This window comes from Myxocyprinus asiaticus, chromosome 41, assembly GCF_019703515.2.
Source record: "Myxocyprinus asiaticus isolate MX2 ecotype Aquarium Trade chromosome 41, UBuf_Myxa_2, whole genome shotgun sequence".
Taxonomy (NCBI): Eukaryota; Metazoa; Chordata; class Actinopteri; order Cypriniformes; family Catostomidae; genus Myxocyprinus; species Myxocyprinus asiaticus.
The window spans coordinates 4,138,808-4,158,893 of NC_059384.1; the positions used below are offsets into that span (position 1 = coordinate 4,138,808).

At 36.7% G+C, this 20,086-nt stretch overlaps 1 protein-coding gene across 3 annotated transcripts in view; it reads right to left on the minus strand.

The window, feature by feature from the left end:
- si:ch211-234p6.5 (uncharacterized) overlaps positions 1-19,222 on the minus strand; it is a 29,511-nt gene extending 10,289 nt beyond the window's left edge. Inside the window, exons 1-11 of one of the 3 annotated variants that reach the window (XM_051681992.1) lie at positions 19,176-19,222; positions 9,212-9,284; positions 6,504-6,599; positions 6,078-6,150; positions 5,106-5,206; positions 2,101-2,219; positions 1,804-1,998; positions 1,447-1,678; positions 1,285-1,344; positions 253-321; positions 43-123 (exon numbers count right to left, since the gene is read on the minus strand). In XM_051681992.1, the coding sequence (XP_051537952.1) occupies positions 43-123; positions 253-321; positions 1,285-1,344; positions 1,447-1,678; positions 1,804-1,998; positions 2,101-2,219; positions 5,106-5,206; positions 6,078-6,150; positions 6,504-6,599; positions 9,212-9,284; positions 19,176-19,216 (1,140 nt within the window). In that variant the 5' untranslated portion in view covers positions 19,217-19,222. Of the gene's footprint in view, positions 1-42; positions 124-252; positions 322-1,284; positions 1,366-1,446; positions 1,679-1,803; positions 1,999-2,100; positions 2,220-5,105; positions 5,207-6,077; positions 6,151-6,503; positions 6,600-9,211; positions 9,285-19,175 lie in introns of all 3 variants that reach the window. The other 2 variants (XM_051681991.1, XM_051681993.1) reach the window with 2 other exon arrangements.
- Positions 19,223-20,086: the final 864 nt, after the last annotated feature.

Here is a 20,086-nt window from a genome sequence, read left to right on the forward strand (position 1 = left end):
TCCTGTTTTCCTGTTTGTTCATGGGTCCTTTGTGTGACTAACCTTATCTGCCTGTAACTGAGCCATTTGCATAGAAAGTGACTGCAGTACTTTATCACAACCACACAAACGAGTGAGCACCACCTGAGAGAGAGAGAGAGAGAGAGAGAGAGAGATGTTAAACAAAAGCTCTCCAGGCTTCGACACTGCCAAGTATCATTTCTCTGCACAACACACATACACACTCACACACACACATTACAGTGCTCTTACATCTGTATCATTTTCTAGATCTCTGATTGGCTGTATTTCTCTTTCCATGAGGATATCAGATTGCCCTGTCTGAAATAGAAAAAAAAAGAATTAAATGGTTGTTGTTTCGTGAAGATGAAAGATCACTGAAATGGATGGAAAGGATGTCTACATTTGTATATATGATTGTGAGACTTGTACAGGATGTATTTGCAAACTGAAATGAACTACCCGATTATTCCTGGAAACCACATCCAACCCAAGAAAGTCATTATTTATACTTCTCAGTCTCTATATCTTTATCCAACAAACATTGAAATAAATAAGCTTGATTGAAAAGTGAAAATGTGAGTTTTATTAGAACTATATGCTAAATTTCCAATCATTTTTTTTGATTTTACACTCAACAAGAACTTTATTAGGAACACCTGTACACGTACTTATTCGTGCGATTATCTAATCAGCCAATTGTGTAGAAGAAGTGCAGTGCATAAATTCATGCAGATATGGGTCAGGAGCTTCAGTTAATGTTCACATCAACCATCAGAATGGGAAAAAATTTGATCTCAGTGGTTTGGAGCGTGGCATGATTATTGGTGCCAGATGGGCTGGTTTGAGTATTTCTGTAACTGTTCATCTCCTGGGATTTTCACGCACAACAGTCTCTAGAATTTACTCCGAATGGTGCCAAAAACAAAAAACATCCAGTGAGCGGCAGTTCTGCATACAGAAACACCTTGTTGATGAGAGAAGTCAACGGAAAATGGCCAGACTGGTTCGAGCTGACAGAAAGGCTACAGTAACTCAGATAACCCCTCTGTACAATTGTGATGAGCAGAATAGCATCTCAGAATGCACAACATGTCGAACCTTGAGGCAGATGGGCTACAACAGCAGATCACATTGGGCACTTTATTAGGACCATAGTGTTCCTAATAAAGTGCTCGGTGAGTGTATATACAGTACACTACCAATCCAAACTTTGGACTGGTAGGTAATTGTGCCAATTTTGACCGACTCAGAACATAAAGTTATTATTAGAGATTCAATTACCTTGCACATTGTCACGTGTTCTGATGTTTGATAATTAGAGCAGTAGCACAGTGAACATGTCTGAAACTCAAATACACAGTTCTGGTAAAAGGTGTATGGAAGTGCAAGTATTTACAATAAAGTTGTGTGGATTTTGAATAAATGGATGTTTTTGATTCTCACCTTGTCAGGTAGATGTCCTCTCTCTGAGGCCACTGTGTAGATATAGGGTGACAGGGGAGAATTTGAGCAATTATCCAGTGGCAAAACATCTGATCTGCTCGTAAAACCATGATACTGTGACCCATACTGAAATGGAGGAAGCGTTCCCAAGGATGCTTTTGGAAATAAGAAGGAAAGAGGCTCCTCATCTGCATTTCTCAAATTCAAAAAGCCCTCAATATCCTCAGAAGCTCTGACAGAGATAGAAAGAAAGAATCTTTACCCTGAAAATGTCATCACATTTCACACCTTGAGGGAGGCAGTTGGCACATTCCTCACGCAGTATCATTGTGAAACCTCTCGGATCATTTACTGTACCTCTGTCTAGTCTCATGTCTTCCCCTCAGTTCTGGCGTCATCTGGTGTTGATCGAGCAGACTTGGTTCTGTCTGAACCCTGGTCAATTTCGTTGCAATCTGGGCATTCCTCTCTGGAAATGTTGCCGTGTGCTGGAGCTCCATAGTTTCAGTGTCACCCCTCATCTGAGTGAAGTCCTGAAAACTGGCACAGCGTCTAGGGAAGAAGACATAAAAAAAAGTATGTAATACAAAGCAAACTGAACCAAAAACATTTTATCTTCAAAAGAGCATCGACACAGAGCTGAAGCTGGTTCACCTGTTGATGATATCATCAGCTTCCATGCTTGCTGATTGGCTGAGAGCCCTGACCCAGCCCAACATGTCCTCCTGAGTATCAGCACTAAGAATATATGGGCGCATTCCCTGATGGACAACCTACATGTACACACACAAACACATGTTGCTGACGTACAAGGCGAACATACTGTATGTACTCGTAGTTAAAAGGGAGCCACAGAGGCTTTGTTCTCACTGCAGAGAAATTCTGATTACAGTATTTTAGACCCAACTGTTCAAACTTCAAGTTTCATGTGTCTAGATCTATAAAAAAAATCAGTTCAGACTGCAGTCGCTTTTGCTGGCACGTCCATATTAGTAATCATAGTAACTAGGGATGTGCATGAGTAATTGATTAATCAAGTACTCATTCAGCTTAAATATTCGACTAGTAAAACACATCTGGAATACTGAAATTAGATTTTTCTTTGTGCTGTTTCCTTTGCCTGTCGTGGGCAACAAAAGCTGTGTTTCCATCAGCGTATTTTTATGCGCATTTTGGGATATCACATAAAAATTGCTGGATGGAAACACCAAGATGCAAATAAAATCTCCAAAATGCACAAAACGTATATGCTTGCTTGAGGTGGATAAATGTTTTATTCGTTGAGAAGAAATGCACATAAACTGTGATGGAAACGCATTTACCGAATCAACCCCTATCATTTAAATATGAATACAAGATGTCCATCAGAAAAAAGCGTGACTGGATAATTCATTCATAGCTGGACTAACCAGCGAACAAAAATCATTGCATCTCAAATGTTGTCTGCTCTACATAGACTTTGTAGAGAAAATAAGTTGAATACAAACTTTAACTGTGCGGAAGAGCAGGTTAATTGACACTTTTGAAAAATATCTTATAGATGTGCATGGTAAAAGAAGAACCTCATTTATACTGAGCTCTGATCCCGGGATCAATGCCGGGGAGCCTTTGTGAACGCAACCTGGTACCGGAATGCCAGACAGTTTGATCCTGGGATCAGACCCTAGTAACATTGCCAGGATCATTCCCGGGACGTGTCTGTGTGAACAAAAACAGAGCCGATACCCTGAGGGTGTGTGTTGTAGTGATGATGTATTTATCATGCGAAGGAGAAAGTTTGTGTGCAAAACAGAGATTTAACAGTTTCACTGTGTACCACGGATTAAAAAACATACGGGTGTCAAGTAGCCTACCGTTGCCATTTTTTCATTCACTGCATTGTGTGAGTCAGGATGTTTTCAGATTTTTTTTTAATCCAAGTAAAGTAATTCATGTTTCCATTGTAAATATCAGTTAAATTAAGAAACAATCTGCTACATTTACATCATCACAAACCTGATGTGATTAAATAGATTCATTTTTCATTCAGAGTGCAGCACACCAAATGTCAGAGCATTAACTTTATTTCTGAAGTCTGTGATGTTGGAATATTTTGGGTATTTAAAATGTTGATGAGTTTGTAAATTGTGACGAGAAAAGTGCCGTGTCATGAGGGGAACATTCTAAACCTGAAGTACAATCTCTGTTAGCATCCCATGAAATTTGCGAAGATGAATGTAAGTGAAAATAAGGTAAGTATGGGATAATTAATTATACATAAGAAACACAACCAGATACAATACATTTTTACCAGTTTTTTAATGACTCAGTATAGCTAGGTCGCCACAGCGCTTGCAGCCTTACGACATAACGATACAGACAATTTATTTATTGCTATTTTCCAACACATTAGGTTTCAAATATACATTTCTGTTTCCAAATATAGCTTTTATTTTCAATTTTACAGCTTGTAGAAATCATGATTGAAAAGACAACATACAGTATGTAAATTACTAATACGTTTTATTTGTAAAGTTTAAAAAGTGCATAAAGCATACAGAAAAAATGGCAGTGCTTGTGCAAAAAAGAAAAAGAAAATGAAAAGAGAAAAACACCAACAAATAAACAGCAAACGAATAGCCTAATCACTTTTTATTGTAATAAATGCTAATGTCTGAAGGGGAAAAAAAGCATATTTTTATCTTGTTGGTGTAGTTAGTTTACTTTGATTCTAAACGGGCCTACCTTCCTAAAAATAAACTAAATTACAAACACCATTACTGAATGGAATGCACAATTTAACTGTTGCAGGGCAGTATCACTGAAAAATGTTCTGTTATTTTATAATAATATTGGAATGCACCTGGATAAAAGTGATTATTTTTTTATTTATTACTATTTATTATCCACTGTCCTTTGGAAGTATTTCAGTTGGTAGACATTAGCCAATAACACACAAAAACAATTAACATCGAGCAAAACAAAAATTATCTTATGAGCTACTTAAAAAGTAGGCCTAACTTGCCTAAATCAATAAAAGGCCTAAATCAATAAATTGGCTTTGATTTATTGATTTAATCACAATTTATCTGTTTACAAAAGGATGAAGACGTCACATTGTGATGTCACTTTTGTCTTTACGGTATTGTCCCGGAATGTGTGTAAATGTGTGCACATATTACGGGAAAGCTCTTGCAGTCCCAGAACAGTTGCCGGAAGGACTTTTCCCGGGATTAATCCGGGATCTTTGTGTGAAAGGGGCTAAGGAGGAATGCACACACATAGCATTCCCAGAACTGTGTGACGTGCTGTCACTTCCAGATGTGAGACTAGTTCTTTACAGTATTTTGTCTGTGTGTTCTAAACCGCAATTATTGTATTAATTAAATAGTCACAGTGGCTACAATTTCATTGGAAGTGACTATTTTGTTCTTTTAAATTCATGGGATGGAAACGCGGCTTTATTCGCAAATTGTTTTCACGATATTCAAGTTTTTCGCATGAAATAAATTAACAACTTGGATGGAAACTAAAGAAACTGCCTCTCACCTTGCATATGCAATTGCTTATGACAAATGTCTTCTTGTCACCACACCTGGCGTAACAACCCGTTGCATATAGGATCTGGCTAAAAAACTAAATTAATTTGGATAGGATAGCCAGTGAAAATAAACACTCACCTTGAATGCATATTTACGGTTCCTGCACTCTCTAGGGGAGCAGTACAGAATCTTGTAGCTGGGAAGAGGAATACTGCCCAGCACGGATTCTTCTCTACTGTCTGCAAGTCAGAAAACAGGTGGAGAGGGTAATGACAAGAAAATTATCCTATCGATGACTAAGGGGCAGATTCACTAAACAGTTGCGCCACTTTTGCGCGTGGTATTTCAGCACAAATACCTGGTCTTATTCACTAACTACCCGCAATCACATTTAGCGGGCTCAATCAGCGGTCTTCAATATTTAAATGAAATCAATGTCATTCCTTTCTGCGCAAACACGCCTCCTTTCTATGTAAATAAGGCTCATTAAAGATTGCGCTTCATTCACAAAACTCTGCGCAATTTACATCGAGCTATTACCGCCAAATGAAAGTAAGCGGTAAAATGAATTTTATTTAAAGAGATGTTTGTGAACATTTTCAACCGATAATTTCAGAAGTAATTAATCAAATAATCATAAAATTTTGTTGAAGAGTGTTATAACCTGGCATATATCCAGATGTGCGGTGTCGTCAAGCGCATGTTCTGCATGTTTAAGAGATGATCCAGGTGTCTGGATCAAAATGATGCTGTTCAGTCCCAGCAGGGACAGCAAGATCGGAATTGTGTGTGCAAATTGCGTTCATTTGCGCCATTGCCTGATCTTCATTCTTAGTGAATCTGCTCCTAAGACAATGGGCTGTTAAAAAAGTATAAATGGCATATTTCATTCGATTTCTTGAAGAAAATGTGATTGATGCTTGCTCGTGCAAAACTCGCTGCCACGATGTTGGAGTTGACAACATCTTTCCCAGTATTTGCTTAGCCATTGCCAAGTTTATTGCAGTTACTATGGTGTGCTGGATGGTTGCCAGGGTGTTGCTATATGGTTAGCACATTGATATGCAGTTGCTTGGGTGTAAATGCATAACATAAAAGTTTGTTTTTTACCTTTATAATAATACAGGCAGTAATTAGAGAGAACAAACCATCTTCTCTTCCATAACTTCAACCCAGTGCTGTCCTAAAGAGAGAGACAATAACGGTTATTATTACATTGCACTTAAGATTGCGATGAATTACCCATGTGTGACCTATTTAGTTTTGTTTGTGAGAGGCATGTAAAATACCCTAAAGAAACCAAATTATTTATAATCATAAAATGTCATTAGTTGACTGAAATAATCTGTTTGCTTGGGGAGCAAATTAAATCACTTATTACCATAACAATATTTTAAAAATGGTATTATTAACAGGTGATATACATCAATATCTGGTGTTACAGCCAGAAATTTAAAAATGGGGAAATATACAACAAAAAGAGAGTTCAGTTTAGTTCCCTAAATGTTTGTGTTTGCGTGACTGAAATCATATTACCCTCTTGTAGAGCCATCCTCTGATGACCACAGGGCAGTTCGGGTCTCTCTTAACTGCTTGACACCTCTTTCCAAACGTCTGCACCTTTTCATGAAACTGCACATATGTAAACAGCGTTGGTCACTGGGTTAATTATGCATGTTTGTATATGGCTCACAGGGTCGGATTGGCTATCGGGAGATTCTGGGCTTTTCCTGCTGGGCCGATGGGCCAGTGGGCCACTAGCATGCTGATGCGTGATATATGCAGTGTATATATATATATATATATATATACACACTGGTGGCCAAAAGTTTGGAATAATGTACAGATTTTGCTGTTTCGGAAGGAAATTGGTACTTTAATTCACCAAAGTGGCATTCAGCTGATCACAAAGTATAGTCAGGACATTAATAATGTAAAAAACATCACCATCACTATTTGAAAAAAGTCATTTTTGATCAAATCTAGACAGCAGCCATCACTCCAACACCTTATCCTTGAGTAATCATGCTAAATTGCTAATTTGGTACTAGAAAATCACTTGCCATTATATCAAACACAGTTGAAAGCGATTTGGTTCGTTAAATGAAGCTTAACATTGTGTTTGTTTTTGAGTTGCCACAGTATGCAATAGACTGGCATGTCTTAAGGTCAATATTAGGTCAAAAATGGCAAAAAAGAAACAGATTTCTCTAGAAACTCGTCAGTCAATCATTGGTTTGAGGAATGAAGGCTATACAATGCTTGAAATTGCCAAAAAACTGAAGATTTCATACTAAGGTGTACACTACAGTCTTCAAAGACAAAGGACAACTGACTCTAACAAGGACAGAAAGAGATGTGGAAGACCAGATGTACAACTAAACAAGAGGATAAATACATCAGAGTCTCTAGTTTGAGAAATAGACGCCTCACATGTCCTCAGCTGACAGCTTCATTGAATTCTACCCGCTCAACACCAGTTTCATGTACAACAGTAAAGAGAAGACTCAGGGGTGCAGGCCTTATGGGAAGAATTGCAAAGAAAAAGCCACTTTTGAAACAGAAAAACAAAAAGAAAAGGTTAGAGTGGGCAAAGAAACACTGGACAACAGATAATTGGAAAAGAGTGTTATGGATCTTAACCCCATTGAGCTTTTGTGGGATCAGCTAGACTGTAAGGTGTGTGAGAAGTGCCCGACAAGACAGACACATCTATGGCAAGTGCTACAGGAAATGTGGGGTGAAATGTCACCTGAGTATCTGGACAAACTGACAGCTAGAATGCCAAGGATCTGCAAAGCTGTCATTGCTGCACGTGGAGAATTTTTGGATGAGAACTCTTTGAAGTAGTTTAAGAAGTTTCAAACAAGGGGCCTGGGTAGCTCAGCAAGTAAAGACACTGACTACCACACCTGAGCTGCGAGTTCAAATCCAGGGCATGCTCAGTGACTCCAGACAGGCTTCCTAAGCAACCAATTAGCCCGGTTGCTAGGGTGGGTAGAGTCACATTGGTTGCTAGGTTGGGTAGAGTCACGCTAGGTTAACCTCCTCGTTGTCGCTATAATGTGGTTCTCACTCTCGGTGGGTTCTGAAATTTTTTTTTCAAATTGTAACAGTAATTTTTCACATTATTAATGTTCTGACTATACATTGTGATCAGTTGAATGCCATTTTGGTGAATAAAAGTACCAATTTCTTTCCATAAGAGTAAAATCTGTACATTATTCCAAATTTTTGGCCGCCAGTGTATATATAAGATTTAAAAAGTCAAAATTAAATGAATAAATCTCCTTAAAAAATGCATATGTACAATATATTTAATTTTAAAATAAAAAACGACCCCCATAATGCTTCATTTCTGAAAATTTACAATTGGGCTTGCCTACAAAATCTGAGTTCATTACGCTAGCATTGCCTAAGTGGCATGTGAGAGGAGGTTTGCACTGTAGTTCCTAAAAAAACTTGATAAACTGGATTACAGTGTTCTCCTACAACAACTATTTACTTTACGGTAAGAAGTTTTTATTTTTTTTATTTATTTTTTTTTTTTTTGCCATGGCATTAGTTGTATGTAATCTTATTATGTATCGGATTTGAAATTGTGTCATAGGGCCTCAATATCAGCAGTTGTGGGAAATACTTTACTGACTTTACAGTCTTTACTGAAATTAAAGATGTTTATCTTATCTATAAAAATGTGTGAAAACATTATTTTGAATATTGCCATTCAAACTTTTTGGTTTTCTAAAGAATTAAACACATTTTCGTTATTGCTATTAGCCTATTTACCTTCCAGCTGCATAAAGATAAGCACCTGAAGGGAGAACAATCATGATTGTCATGCTGATTGCTTCAAAACATTATTTCGAATTAAAATGACCTAAAATGTGAGTTCCAAACTACCCTAATTTTTTTGTCCTCTAATGCTCTCACAATGGATAGTAAAGTCTTTGAAGGGAATAGGGCATATGTATGATCACTTCTGAATGGAACGCACCCTAAATGAGGTTGTGTGTCGTGTGTTATAACAATTTCAATGTGTCGTCAATTACATCATTCAGTGGCTCACAGCATGGATCGATCTACTCTATTTATGTGCACATATATACTGTAAATCAGTAATAATAAATGCTACTACAACTACTAATAATAGATATATTAAATATTCAGTGTGTTCAGTGGGCTGCAAGAATCCTTAAATTCCTGGTAAAACTGTGTCTCCTAATCCAAACCTGATGATTCACCTTGTCTCTAACTGGCAGAAAGGAGACTGTGGCAATGCTGGACGCCTGACTCATTCTGTCCTGATCTTCCATCCTAGAGAGAGAATGGAGAGATGGAGAAAGAATTAACCATCAAACCAAAAGGAAAACACAGTAATTATGCCAACACTGAAAAATGGCTTCAAAAGTTTTTTGATTGTTCATCCCAATGTTTTCTCTGCATCTGAGTGTAGTTGAGCCAAACAGCCAAACCTGTCAAGCACAGGACAGATCATTGTCTAAGGGACTTGATTTCACTCATAACAAATTATTATAAAATGTTTAGTTACTTTCAGAGGTGGGTAGATTAGCCAAAAACTGTACTCAAGTAAAAATTACAATTACCTTAAAAAAATTATTACTCATGTAGAAGTAAATGTGCTAACATAAATAATTACTTAAGTAAGAGTAAGAAAGTATCCAATTAAAAGAGTACTCAAGTACTGAGCAACTCGTTACTTTCATAAATGACATAATGGATGTTAACTCCCTACATTCCATTACATACACATTTAACACGTATTACAAGATTATTATTATTATTATTAATGGAAATTCTGTCATCATTCACCATCATGTTGTTCCAAACCCGTATAACTTTCTGTCTTCCATGCAACACAATAAGGAGATCACTATTTACTTTCAGTGAATGTGTTTTATTTATATATATATATATAGAAAGTGAATGGTGACCGAGACTGACAGTCCCTAACATTCTGTCTACCATCTTTTGTGTTCCACAGAATACAGAAGGTCACATGGGTTTGGAACAACATGAGGGTAGGGAAATGATGATGGAATATTAAATTATGGCTGAGCTATCACCTTAAAGGGGTAGTTCACCCAAAAATGAAAATTCTCCCATCATGTACTCACTTTCATGCCATCCCAGATGTGTATGACTTCCTTTCTTCTGCAGAACACAAATTAAGAGTTTTAGAAGAATATTTTAGCTCTGTAGGTCAGTACAATGCACGTGAATGGGTGCCAAACTTTTTATGCTCCAAAAAGCAAATGCAGGTACCATAAAAGTAAACGACTCCAGTAGTTAAATCCATATCTTCAGAAGTTATATGATAGGTGTGGGTGAGAAACAGATCAATATTTAAGTCATTTTTTGCTAGAAGTTCTTCTCCCAGCCCAGCAGGGGGCGATATGAAGAGAAGAATGTGAATCACCAAAAACACAAGAAGAAGAATGTGAAAGTGATCTGTTTCTCATCCACATGCTTCTGAAGATATTGATTTAACCACTGGAGTCTTATGGATTACTTTTTATGCTGATTTATGTTTTTTTAGCTTTAAAATGTTGGCACAATTCACTTGCATTGTATGGACCAAAAGTGCAGAGAAATTCTTCTAAAAATCTTCATTTGAGTTCTGCAGAACAAAGGAAGTCATACATATCTGGGATGGCACGAGGGTAAGTAAATGATAAGAGAATTTAAATTTTTTGGTGAACTATCCCTTTAAGGGATTTGTCAATAAGAGAGGTTTAGAAACCTTTTTAGTAATTATTACGCTGAAAATGTGAACAATGTCACACAGGGACATTATATATAATGCTGAAATATAAACCAAAGCAAGATCATGTTTTATTAATGCCTACTTGTGCTATTTCATAGCTTTTAGTTGTTAATTCAGTTACAGTTTTCAGTGTCAAGAATTTAGATCATTAGTTCTGTACAGCAGTACCGCCACTCTCTAAATGCAGAGTATGCAGCCTGTGAAGGGCACCATGTGCAGAAATGCTGTCTGTTCACACTCCAGTTGTCAATTACACGTTCGGCAGAGCAAAAGGCATTTACACTTAACGTGGATGTTTACATGGATTTATTCAGTTAATCAGCCCGAAGTAGCTGTGATAGTTTCCAGAACCCCCACGAGGGCGCGGAGTAAATGCGTAAATACTGCTTATGACATGCGGGATGCGGGACAAAGCACACTGATATATTGCTGCACTGATTTAAAAATGTACACTTAAAAACTGATGTCACAAGAGCCCATATTAACAGAATCACCTTGAAAATGACCATCACCATTTCACAGAAAAGCCCGCATTATCATTAGAGCCACAATTTACCTCAGTGTGCTGCCACAAGTTGGAGCTGCAATTTTAATCTAGAAATATCTGCTTGTCTTGGTGTTAAATGAAGGAATTGCATGACGAAATTATTCTTTTATCACTGTGCGGAGTGAAGAAAGTGTTTCACTTTGAAGAGCAGTGATGGATTCGGCTTGAGTGACAGTCTGTGACAGCGTGCGCAGCTGTGTGAACTTCCACTGTCGTAAAAGTCCCTTTCAATAGTCTCTCAATAAATTACACATTAACTAAAATTAAACCCAGTAATGTAATGACAGGAACACTGCCCACTGTAATGAAGTAGGTAAAAAAAAAAAAAAAATCGAAATTTACTTGAGTGAGAGTAAAAAGTACCCACTTTAAACCTACTCTAAAAGTATTTTTGTTTTGCAAAAAGTAAATGTAACGGAGTAAATGTAGCACATTACTACCCACCTCTGGTTACTTTGCAGGCAAGTTATCCCAAAGAATGCAACTGCAAAATCCTAGAGGGATGGATATGTTGTGCATTTTTTTATGTGACTGACACACTGTAGAGCAGTGGGTCTCTACACAGAAGCATGGTTGCATGGTGAGTGTGGCAAGCGATGTGTCCTTAATTGCCTAATTCACTCAATGCTTTGCATCAATTATTGAGCAATGGTGGCTCAATAATGCCAAACAGGATTTAGTTATTCTAGTAAAATGTGGTGACATACTTAACGGACACACACCTTTGCTCCATGCTGAGAACACCCCTAAGAACACTAATAAGTGTGTACCGTAAACCGATTCCTAGACCATATTTTTTTTGGTACATTTTCTTGAAAACATACTTTTCCAAACTTGCTCTATATTTCAGAATTGTGTGTCTGTTTCACTAGATTACACTAGATGCCAAGTCATATTTGGTGTTTTGGTGCAACAGTTTCTCAATGCATTGTGAAATATTGAAAGTAAATTAATTAATATCACATTATCATGCTTATCATATCATGCTCGTCTTGTTTATTTTTTGGAGAAAAAAAAATGACTCATAAGATTTTTAGTAAGAAACAGCTGGCTGTATAGTCAAGCAGCGCACAAATAACGAATTGAGTTAGTACTCGGTACTACCAGGAACAAAAGATATCAAATGTACATAAAGTACCTTTACATGGTACCACATGGTTATGCAATAAACAATACATTTTTGAGTTGAATTTCCAGCAATATTTATTATGGTTTAGCCAACCGTTGTGTGTAGATATACCTTATCGTAGGTATTATGACAACTATTGTTTCTTTCCAAAGAATGTGCCCCTCCAAACCCCCCACCCCCCCCCCAACTCTGGTCCAATGAAGAGACAAGCACTTGGCCAACCTAAAGATCAAAATGACCCCCCCCCCCCACTCCATTGAAAATTCCATTTCATTATCATCATCATACATTCATATTTTCCATGTCATTCCTTTGGTCCCACTGACATTCTTGAGGCTTTTGTTATTTTTTTCAGAATAACAGCACTATTGTACATATGCAAACTAGATTTCTACATTTTATGAAGCATATACTGCATGACTGGTGCTTGTCACCACAATGTTTGGATGTTCTGGGTGGTCACCAGAGGCCTGTTGCAAGAAGCTAGCTGAATAAACTCAGAGTTTCAGAGTAAGTTTCAGGTTGACAAAAACAGATAGAGCCAAACCGGTTTAGATTGGGTTTGGTGATCTCAAGACGCTCGTTACAAATGTTCTCTGTCAACTCAGAGTTTGATCCGAAGTTCATAATTAACCCTGAAGCGCAAGCACATGAATGAGTGATGTTTGCAATGAACAGCCATGCGTGATTCTTGGAGAGAGTTGATGTGATATACTTCTTTATCGGATACGCAAATCATGCTGTATTTCTCGCAAGATCATTATGAAAATACAAAGAATTTTAACATTTATATAGCATGAAAAAACACTGCTTCTGCCATGGAATAACTTAATATAATGTGTAAAACCGACTTAGGGGCAGGTTAGTCGCGTAGCGTAAATTGCTATGGGGACGAACAATGGTAAAAACTGACCCACCTTCTTGAGACCGAAAAACTAGAGTTTAAACTAAACTCAAACTTACCTGATTAGCCAGTGAAACCGACTTCGTGCAACAGGCCACAGGGTATTGCTTTGCTGTTGCTAAGGTGTTCTGAACAGTTGTAAGTGTGCTGATATGCAGGCCCAGGTCAAAAGAACCCACCCCCAAGTCTCTTATGATATTCTGGTCCCAAGATATGGCTCTCTCCTTCAAATCAAATCAATGTTTTTTTGTTTTTGTTTTTTTGTTCTTTATCATTCACTAATCACATATATTAACACATAGTGTGTATTTGTGTGTGTGTGTGTGTGTGTGTGTGTGTGTGTGTGTGTGTGTGTGTGTGTGTGTGTGTGTGTGTGCACATGTGCGAGGACTTTGTGTTTGCAAACACACATCCACATATGTGCTCATCTAAATGATTGGGATGTTCCTGAACACTTAATATTTCTGTATTATGTAGTCTAATCCATTCATATCCAATGGCCGGTCATTTTTGACCGGGAACACAAGTGTAACAAAGTGAAATAAAACCAATACAATTTAAAGAAAATGGTCAATTTTTTGTGTGTTTTCAGATACAATAAGTGAACAAGGTCAAGGAATTTGATTCCAATTCGATTAAGTAAAAATGTAAAAAATCGTCCAGGTCAAAATGACCGGAACATAAGTCAAGTCATTTTTATTTGTATAGCACTTTTCACAACACACACAATTTCAAAGCAGCTTTACAGTCTTTGAGTCATAATATTACGGTTTAATAAAAAACATGGATGTAAATTGTGCCTTAAAATAAATAATTAAATAACAAATAAGTACATTATATTTGTATTTAAACCCCCAGTGAGCAAGCTAAAGGTGACTGTGGCAAGGAACACAAAGTCATAGGGGTTAAGTTAGATCGCACACTTTTCTTGAACTAGCCTTGTGATTTGTGGTATCATTTGTGTCTGTTGCGCAAACGGTGCGGGATGAGTTACGTGACAGGTTCTCTAGCTCTACGTATTACAGTAGCAATACAGAAGGAATAGCAAGGCCCACTTATATGGCATGCAAACAACAAGGTACAGTAAATCACAACATGTAGTAGTTCAGAAGCCAACACATGCACCTCCACAAATAAAGTACTAACCAAGCTTGTGGATTTCATCTAGTAAAGTGCTCCAGATATGGTAGATATTCTTACAAATTGCATAGAAAGACTCAAGAAGTCTTATGGACCCTACTGTGTGATCGTTCTATTCTGGGTACTGCTATCCCATAATTTAGAGTGACACATAACAGCTGTGTTGCCTTGGACACTTGATAGTTTCAATGATTACGTGAATGAGAGAGAGTGTGTAAAATTGGATGGAGGCATTAATTTTCACAGTGGATAAAACTCCTGTGCAAAAACACACAAATAAATCCTGTTTACTGTAAAAATTACGAAACAATATATAATTTATGGTAAAAAAAAAAAAAAAAAAAGAAAAAAAGAATAAGAAGAAGGAAGCTGTGGTTGACAGTAAAAAAACAAAAGCGTCCCTTCATTTCTTTAAAAAAAAATAATAAAAATAAGTGAGGTACTTAAAATGGAAGTGAATGGGGCCAATTTTTGGAGGGTTTAAAGGCAGAAATGTGAAGCTTATAATTTTATAAACGCACTTACATTAATTCTTCAGTTAAAACTTGTTTATTACTTGAGCTGTAAAGTTGTTTAAATCATATTTTTTATGGTCATTTTAAGGTTTTAGTGTTTACATTGTTACATCGTCATGGCAACAAAGTTGTAAAATTATATATAACTTTACACAGAACAGGTTAGTAAGCAATTTTATCACACTAAACTCCCACAAACACATACTGTTTACATCTTTTGGCTATACTTTTGAAAAAGTGAGTATTTTAACGTTCAAAAATTGGCCCCATTGACTTCCATTGTAAGTGCTTCACTGTAACCCAGATTTTTTTCTTTTTCTTTTTTTTTTAAGAAAAGTCGGGACGAGTCAAAATTCATTTTTGCCACAAATGCTGTCGATTGAGCTGATTTTGTATTGAACACAGAATATTCCTTTTAAGACGTTGTTGGATTGAATTATTATTAAAACACTGTTAACACACCAACCTACTTGAAAACGTTTTCTGTACGAAAAACATAATTTTAACAATCTTTTATGGTGAAAGCACATGTATTGTTGTCTTAAATATAATATAGGTTTTCTATGCAAATTAATTTTTACTTTTTACTTGCAAAAAACATTCTCCTAGTATTTTATAGTCTCTAATATAACCAATTATATTAGCCAATTAACCCTTTAAGCTCTGATGGTGTTTTTAAAGATTTCCTGTTTCAATGGCATACCCAAAATTAAAGGCTTATAACTCAACAAAAAAAAAAAAAACAACGTAGGTCGAGTGTGTGGTATCATTGTAAAGAAAACTTTTCAGATGTTTTAATGTTATAGATTATGATAAATTCTGAGATTCTCAGCCTAAGAAACTGATGAAAAATTTAGCCAAAAATGTACTTTTTTCTTATTTTTCTTATTTGACATTCTATATCTCTGGTGGTAAATAAAGTTACTCAGAAAAACTGCTTTTGTTTTGTTCCCAATCATGTCAACTGGATCTGAAAGAAATGTTGTGTTGATGCGACAAAGCAATCAACAGTTATAGCATTACAAAAATAATTTATCATAGTGTCCAAAAGCCTCTCCAAACAAATAAAACATACTAATTGTACATAAGAACTAATTACACATGCAAACACAGCAATGAATAAAGGTATGCACAGCATGCAGACTGTCAGGATCCTGAGTCTCTAGTTGAGTTTTTGTTGTGTCGGGATCCTGTCACCTGGTTCTGTGTTTATAACTGTCTTGTGTATCTAGTGTCAGGATCCGGCCACATCGGTTGATCTTTGTTTATAGTTTTGTGACCGGATCCTGACACTAGTGTTGTGTGAGTGCACTTGGCTTTGTGTCTTGTCATGGCCATTTGCACTTGTGTCTGTGTCTTGTGATTACCCCGCCCCCTCGTTTGCCTGGTTATTTCTCTGATATTTAGTTGATTGTCCTCACCTGTTCCTCTTATAACCTTCCTCATTTCCTTCCCTTTATATTCACCTTGTGTTGGTTTAGTGTTCATTGTCCATTTTGCCTTTGTCTTGTTGGTCAGCTTAGCACTGTTTTCTGGTTTTTGCCCCAGATTGGGTTCCAGTGATTTCTGTTGGATTTTTTTCCTTTAGTTCATTTATTCAGTTGTTTATGTTAGTGTTTTCCCTCTCATGGGTTTTTGTTTTCCCAGCCAGGTTGGCTTTAGTCTTGGTTTCTGTTGTTTTTGTTCCCAGCTTTTGTGTTTTTGTCAATTAAGTTAATTTTGTTCAATTTCTGGTCTGTGACTGGGTTCATCTGTCCATGAACGTGACAGCAGACATGATTTTAGTCAGGGCTTGACATTAACTTTGGCTCACCAGCAACTGTGGCTATTGGTATTCCAAAGTCACTAGCCATTCAGCATTTTCATTAGTCAAAATTCCCCATCCCACAAAAAGTGATAACGGTAACTGGAGACTGTAACTGCATGCATTTATTTGAGTAGTTTACTTGAACAAGAAAAACATAATTTCAGCAGGACACAAGCCTAATGATTAAATAAATTTTTAGAATATCTGAAGGCAAACATGGCCAGTTAGAACTGGAGTAGGATAGAACAAGAGGGAAACTTGGTCAATAATTTGTCCATTTATCCATGGAAGTCCAGATTTCAACCCCTTGAACCATTCTAAATTGTACTTGCCTTTATGAAAGTTTAACATTGTCCTTCCATTTTATTAATAGTGGCATTTGAATAATAAAGGCCGTAACCACAGGTCAGACAATGAATGGCTCAACAATGCTGTGGTTAGGATAATGTAGATAGTCTTTCTATAAAATAAACTATAGGCTAGTATTTGATATGAAAATCTAAGCATGTTTAGAAACCTTTAACTGTAACTTTTAGCCATTAATAATGTCAGGGCTGTCTAGCAGTTTGAGAGGTTCGACTTCATATGTAGCTTTATACTAAAACGTTCTCTTTATTCAAATAGGTCATATAAGTTTTGTAGTCTCCACCGGCTGCCACGATATTGCATGAAGCCCGATTGAATCACACTGTCCCAGAGATCTGGCTGTGATCTCTGCAGCATGCTGATATGCGCTGCGTCGGTTCGCGCAAAAGCACACTTCATTTACACCCCGGAGATGCGTGTGTCGGATATTAGAACCATATTTACTGCTTATAAAGCGCTGAACGAGAGATCAATACAATTAAAATTTTTTCTGGCTGCGGCTACCCGCCAAAGTGGTTTGTAAGAGTGACAGAGTTACCCTCCCTATCCGCATTTGGCGGGTGTTCATGTCAAGCCCTGATTTTAGTAATACGATTTCACAGAATGAGAAACTGAGTCTGTTTCATGTACTTGGTGCCATCTTCTGGTGGCCATATGTAACATTGTGCTTTGTGTGAATTATCTCATGACCTATGTATCCGATTACCTGTGTGTGGGCTTGTTTGAAAGATAATCGGCAGCTCTAAGTAATGGTGAGTGATATTTTATGTTCCGTTTATTTTTCATGAAGTTATAAGCGAAAACGTGGCATATAAGCAACAGCAACATAATTGTCAAAAATGAATACTAGGCTATCACTCACTATATTATTTTCTGTGAGTAAAACAAATAGGCTGGTTGTATTCTACTCTTTGAGAGCTTTCCAACAACATATGACACATGGCTATTTGATGAGTTTGATGTTTTTATTGATTGCAATAATATGTGCATCAAATGATCAAAACGGAACATTTCTGATTTGTTTGCCAATTTTAAAGCATTTGTTACATTTTGTTCATAATGCCCACATGCATTGGAAAGTAGAGCTTCTAAGCTTTCAAACAATACTTATTTTGTGTTGGTCAGGACTGTAGATATCATGTATTGTTTTTTTCCCATCCGAGCTATTATCGGGCTTTATAACTCGTAAATTGTTGACTCAACTTAACTTAGTTATCTTTTTCCTTTGATTATATCAATTTCAATATAATTTTCTTTCAACTTAAGTTTTGTTGATACAACAAAATAATCTATTGACAAAACTGCTTAATGTAAGTAATGTGGACTTAAGTTTGGTCAAATAACTTGGGTATATTTAGTTTAAAAACAGTAAATGATCAGTATACTTAACTTTTATGTATAACATGTACCATTTGTACAGTGTATAGAGGAAGAGCAGGAATGCATTAATACTTAAAAACATTGCATATTCTTGGCGTAGGAGTGCATGTGTGCATCTGAGAAATAGTTACACAATGTCTGTTGTGCACCGCACATACAAATGGAGCTTGTGCAAAACAAAGCATGAATTGTTAAAGGCCTCATAAAAAAATAAATTAAAAAAAAACACAAACAGTGTCTCATTGAGCAATGCTTACTGGTGCTCTCGACAGGATGATGACAGTATTTCAGGCATTTAGGGTTAAATTATGAATTTTAAGGGCATTTTGGGGTTAGATATAGTTGTCTGAGGTTTATGAAGGAGTTTTGAGGTTAGATATATAAATTAAGGTTATATGCCAAACTACCAGAGAAATGCAACACAAGTTCATGATCTTCAAGAAAATACATAATCATGCATTGAAAAACACTGTTAAAGATGACGGTAGCATGACCCACACAACAATGGTAAAAAACGAATGTTTAACCACAAATAGAGCAATACTACAAATACAAAATACAAAGTAACACAATATCAAGTCCACTCACCCTATAGATGACGAAAGACAATAAAGTACAAAAATTTGTTGTACCTGGTTTGTTTTCTGAACCCAACAGCAACTTCCAGCGTCATGCCGCTTTAAGCATCTCTCCTCGTCTTTCTGTCATTCAGTGCAGACACACAAACACTGCGGAGGCTGAAATCTCTTTCATTCCTTCAACACTGAATCCTCTGTTTTCCCAGTTCACTCTCAGCTTTCACTCACTTTTTTTTCTTTTGATGTCTTTTTGTTGCATATAGAAGCTTAATTTCTCTTTGCTGGAAATAAAAACTCACACATGAGATCTCAATTATATTTCTATTTAATATCTGAAAAAAGTATTTTGCTTAAGTCTCCTATTCTTTTTTATTTTTTCTCCCGATAGAAAGATGGCAGAATGTAGGTAAGGTATAATGTACAGTCAGCTGGTTGATATTTCAAAATAAACCCAGACAGGGTGACGTGAAGCTTATTACATTTCTACTAACCAGATAAATGGACATAAAATATTGATTTGCGTTAAAATTATGTAATTATGTGAGATAAATAAATCACTGAACAGCTGAGCCTCCACCTTTTGTAAATAATGTCTGCTCATTATCCAGCTTATTACAAGACTACTTGTAAATATTGTGAGCTTGTGTGGGATTTAACTAGGACCCTGTTTCCACCTGGTATTAAAATGCATTTCGGTTGATCCAATCACATGTGGTCAGCCCTAAATACAGGTATAAATGGGGTCTAAAACATTTTGTGATCAGATCACAGAAACCATATTTGAATGTGGTCAAAAACGCATGTGTCCACATCATATTTGAGGTGTAAATGCTAATTCATCCTGTATGCATCCCGGCAGAAGTGAAGCGCCAACCCTCACCTGTCAATCAACCGCTGCCCTAAAACAAGAGTTTAAACTTTGCCTTTACGAGCGGCTTTAAAAGGAAATAACTGTCCGATCGGGA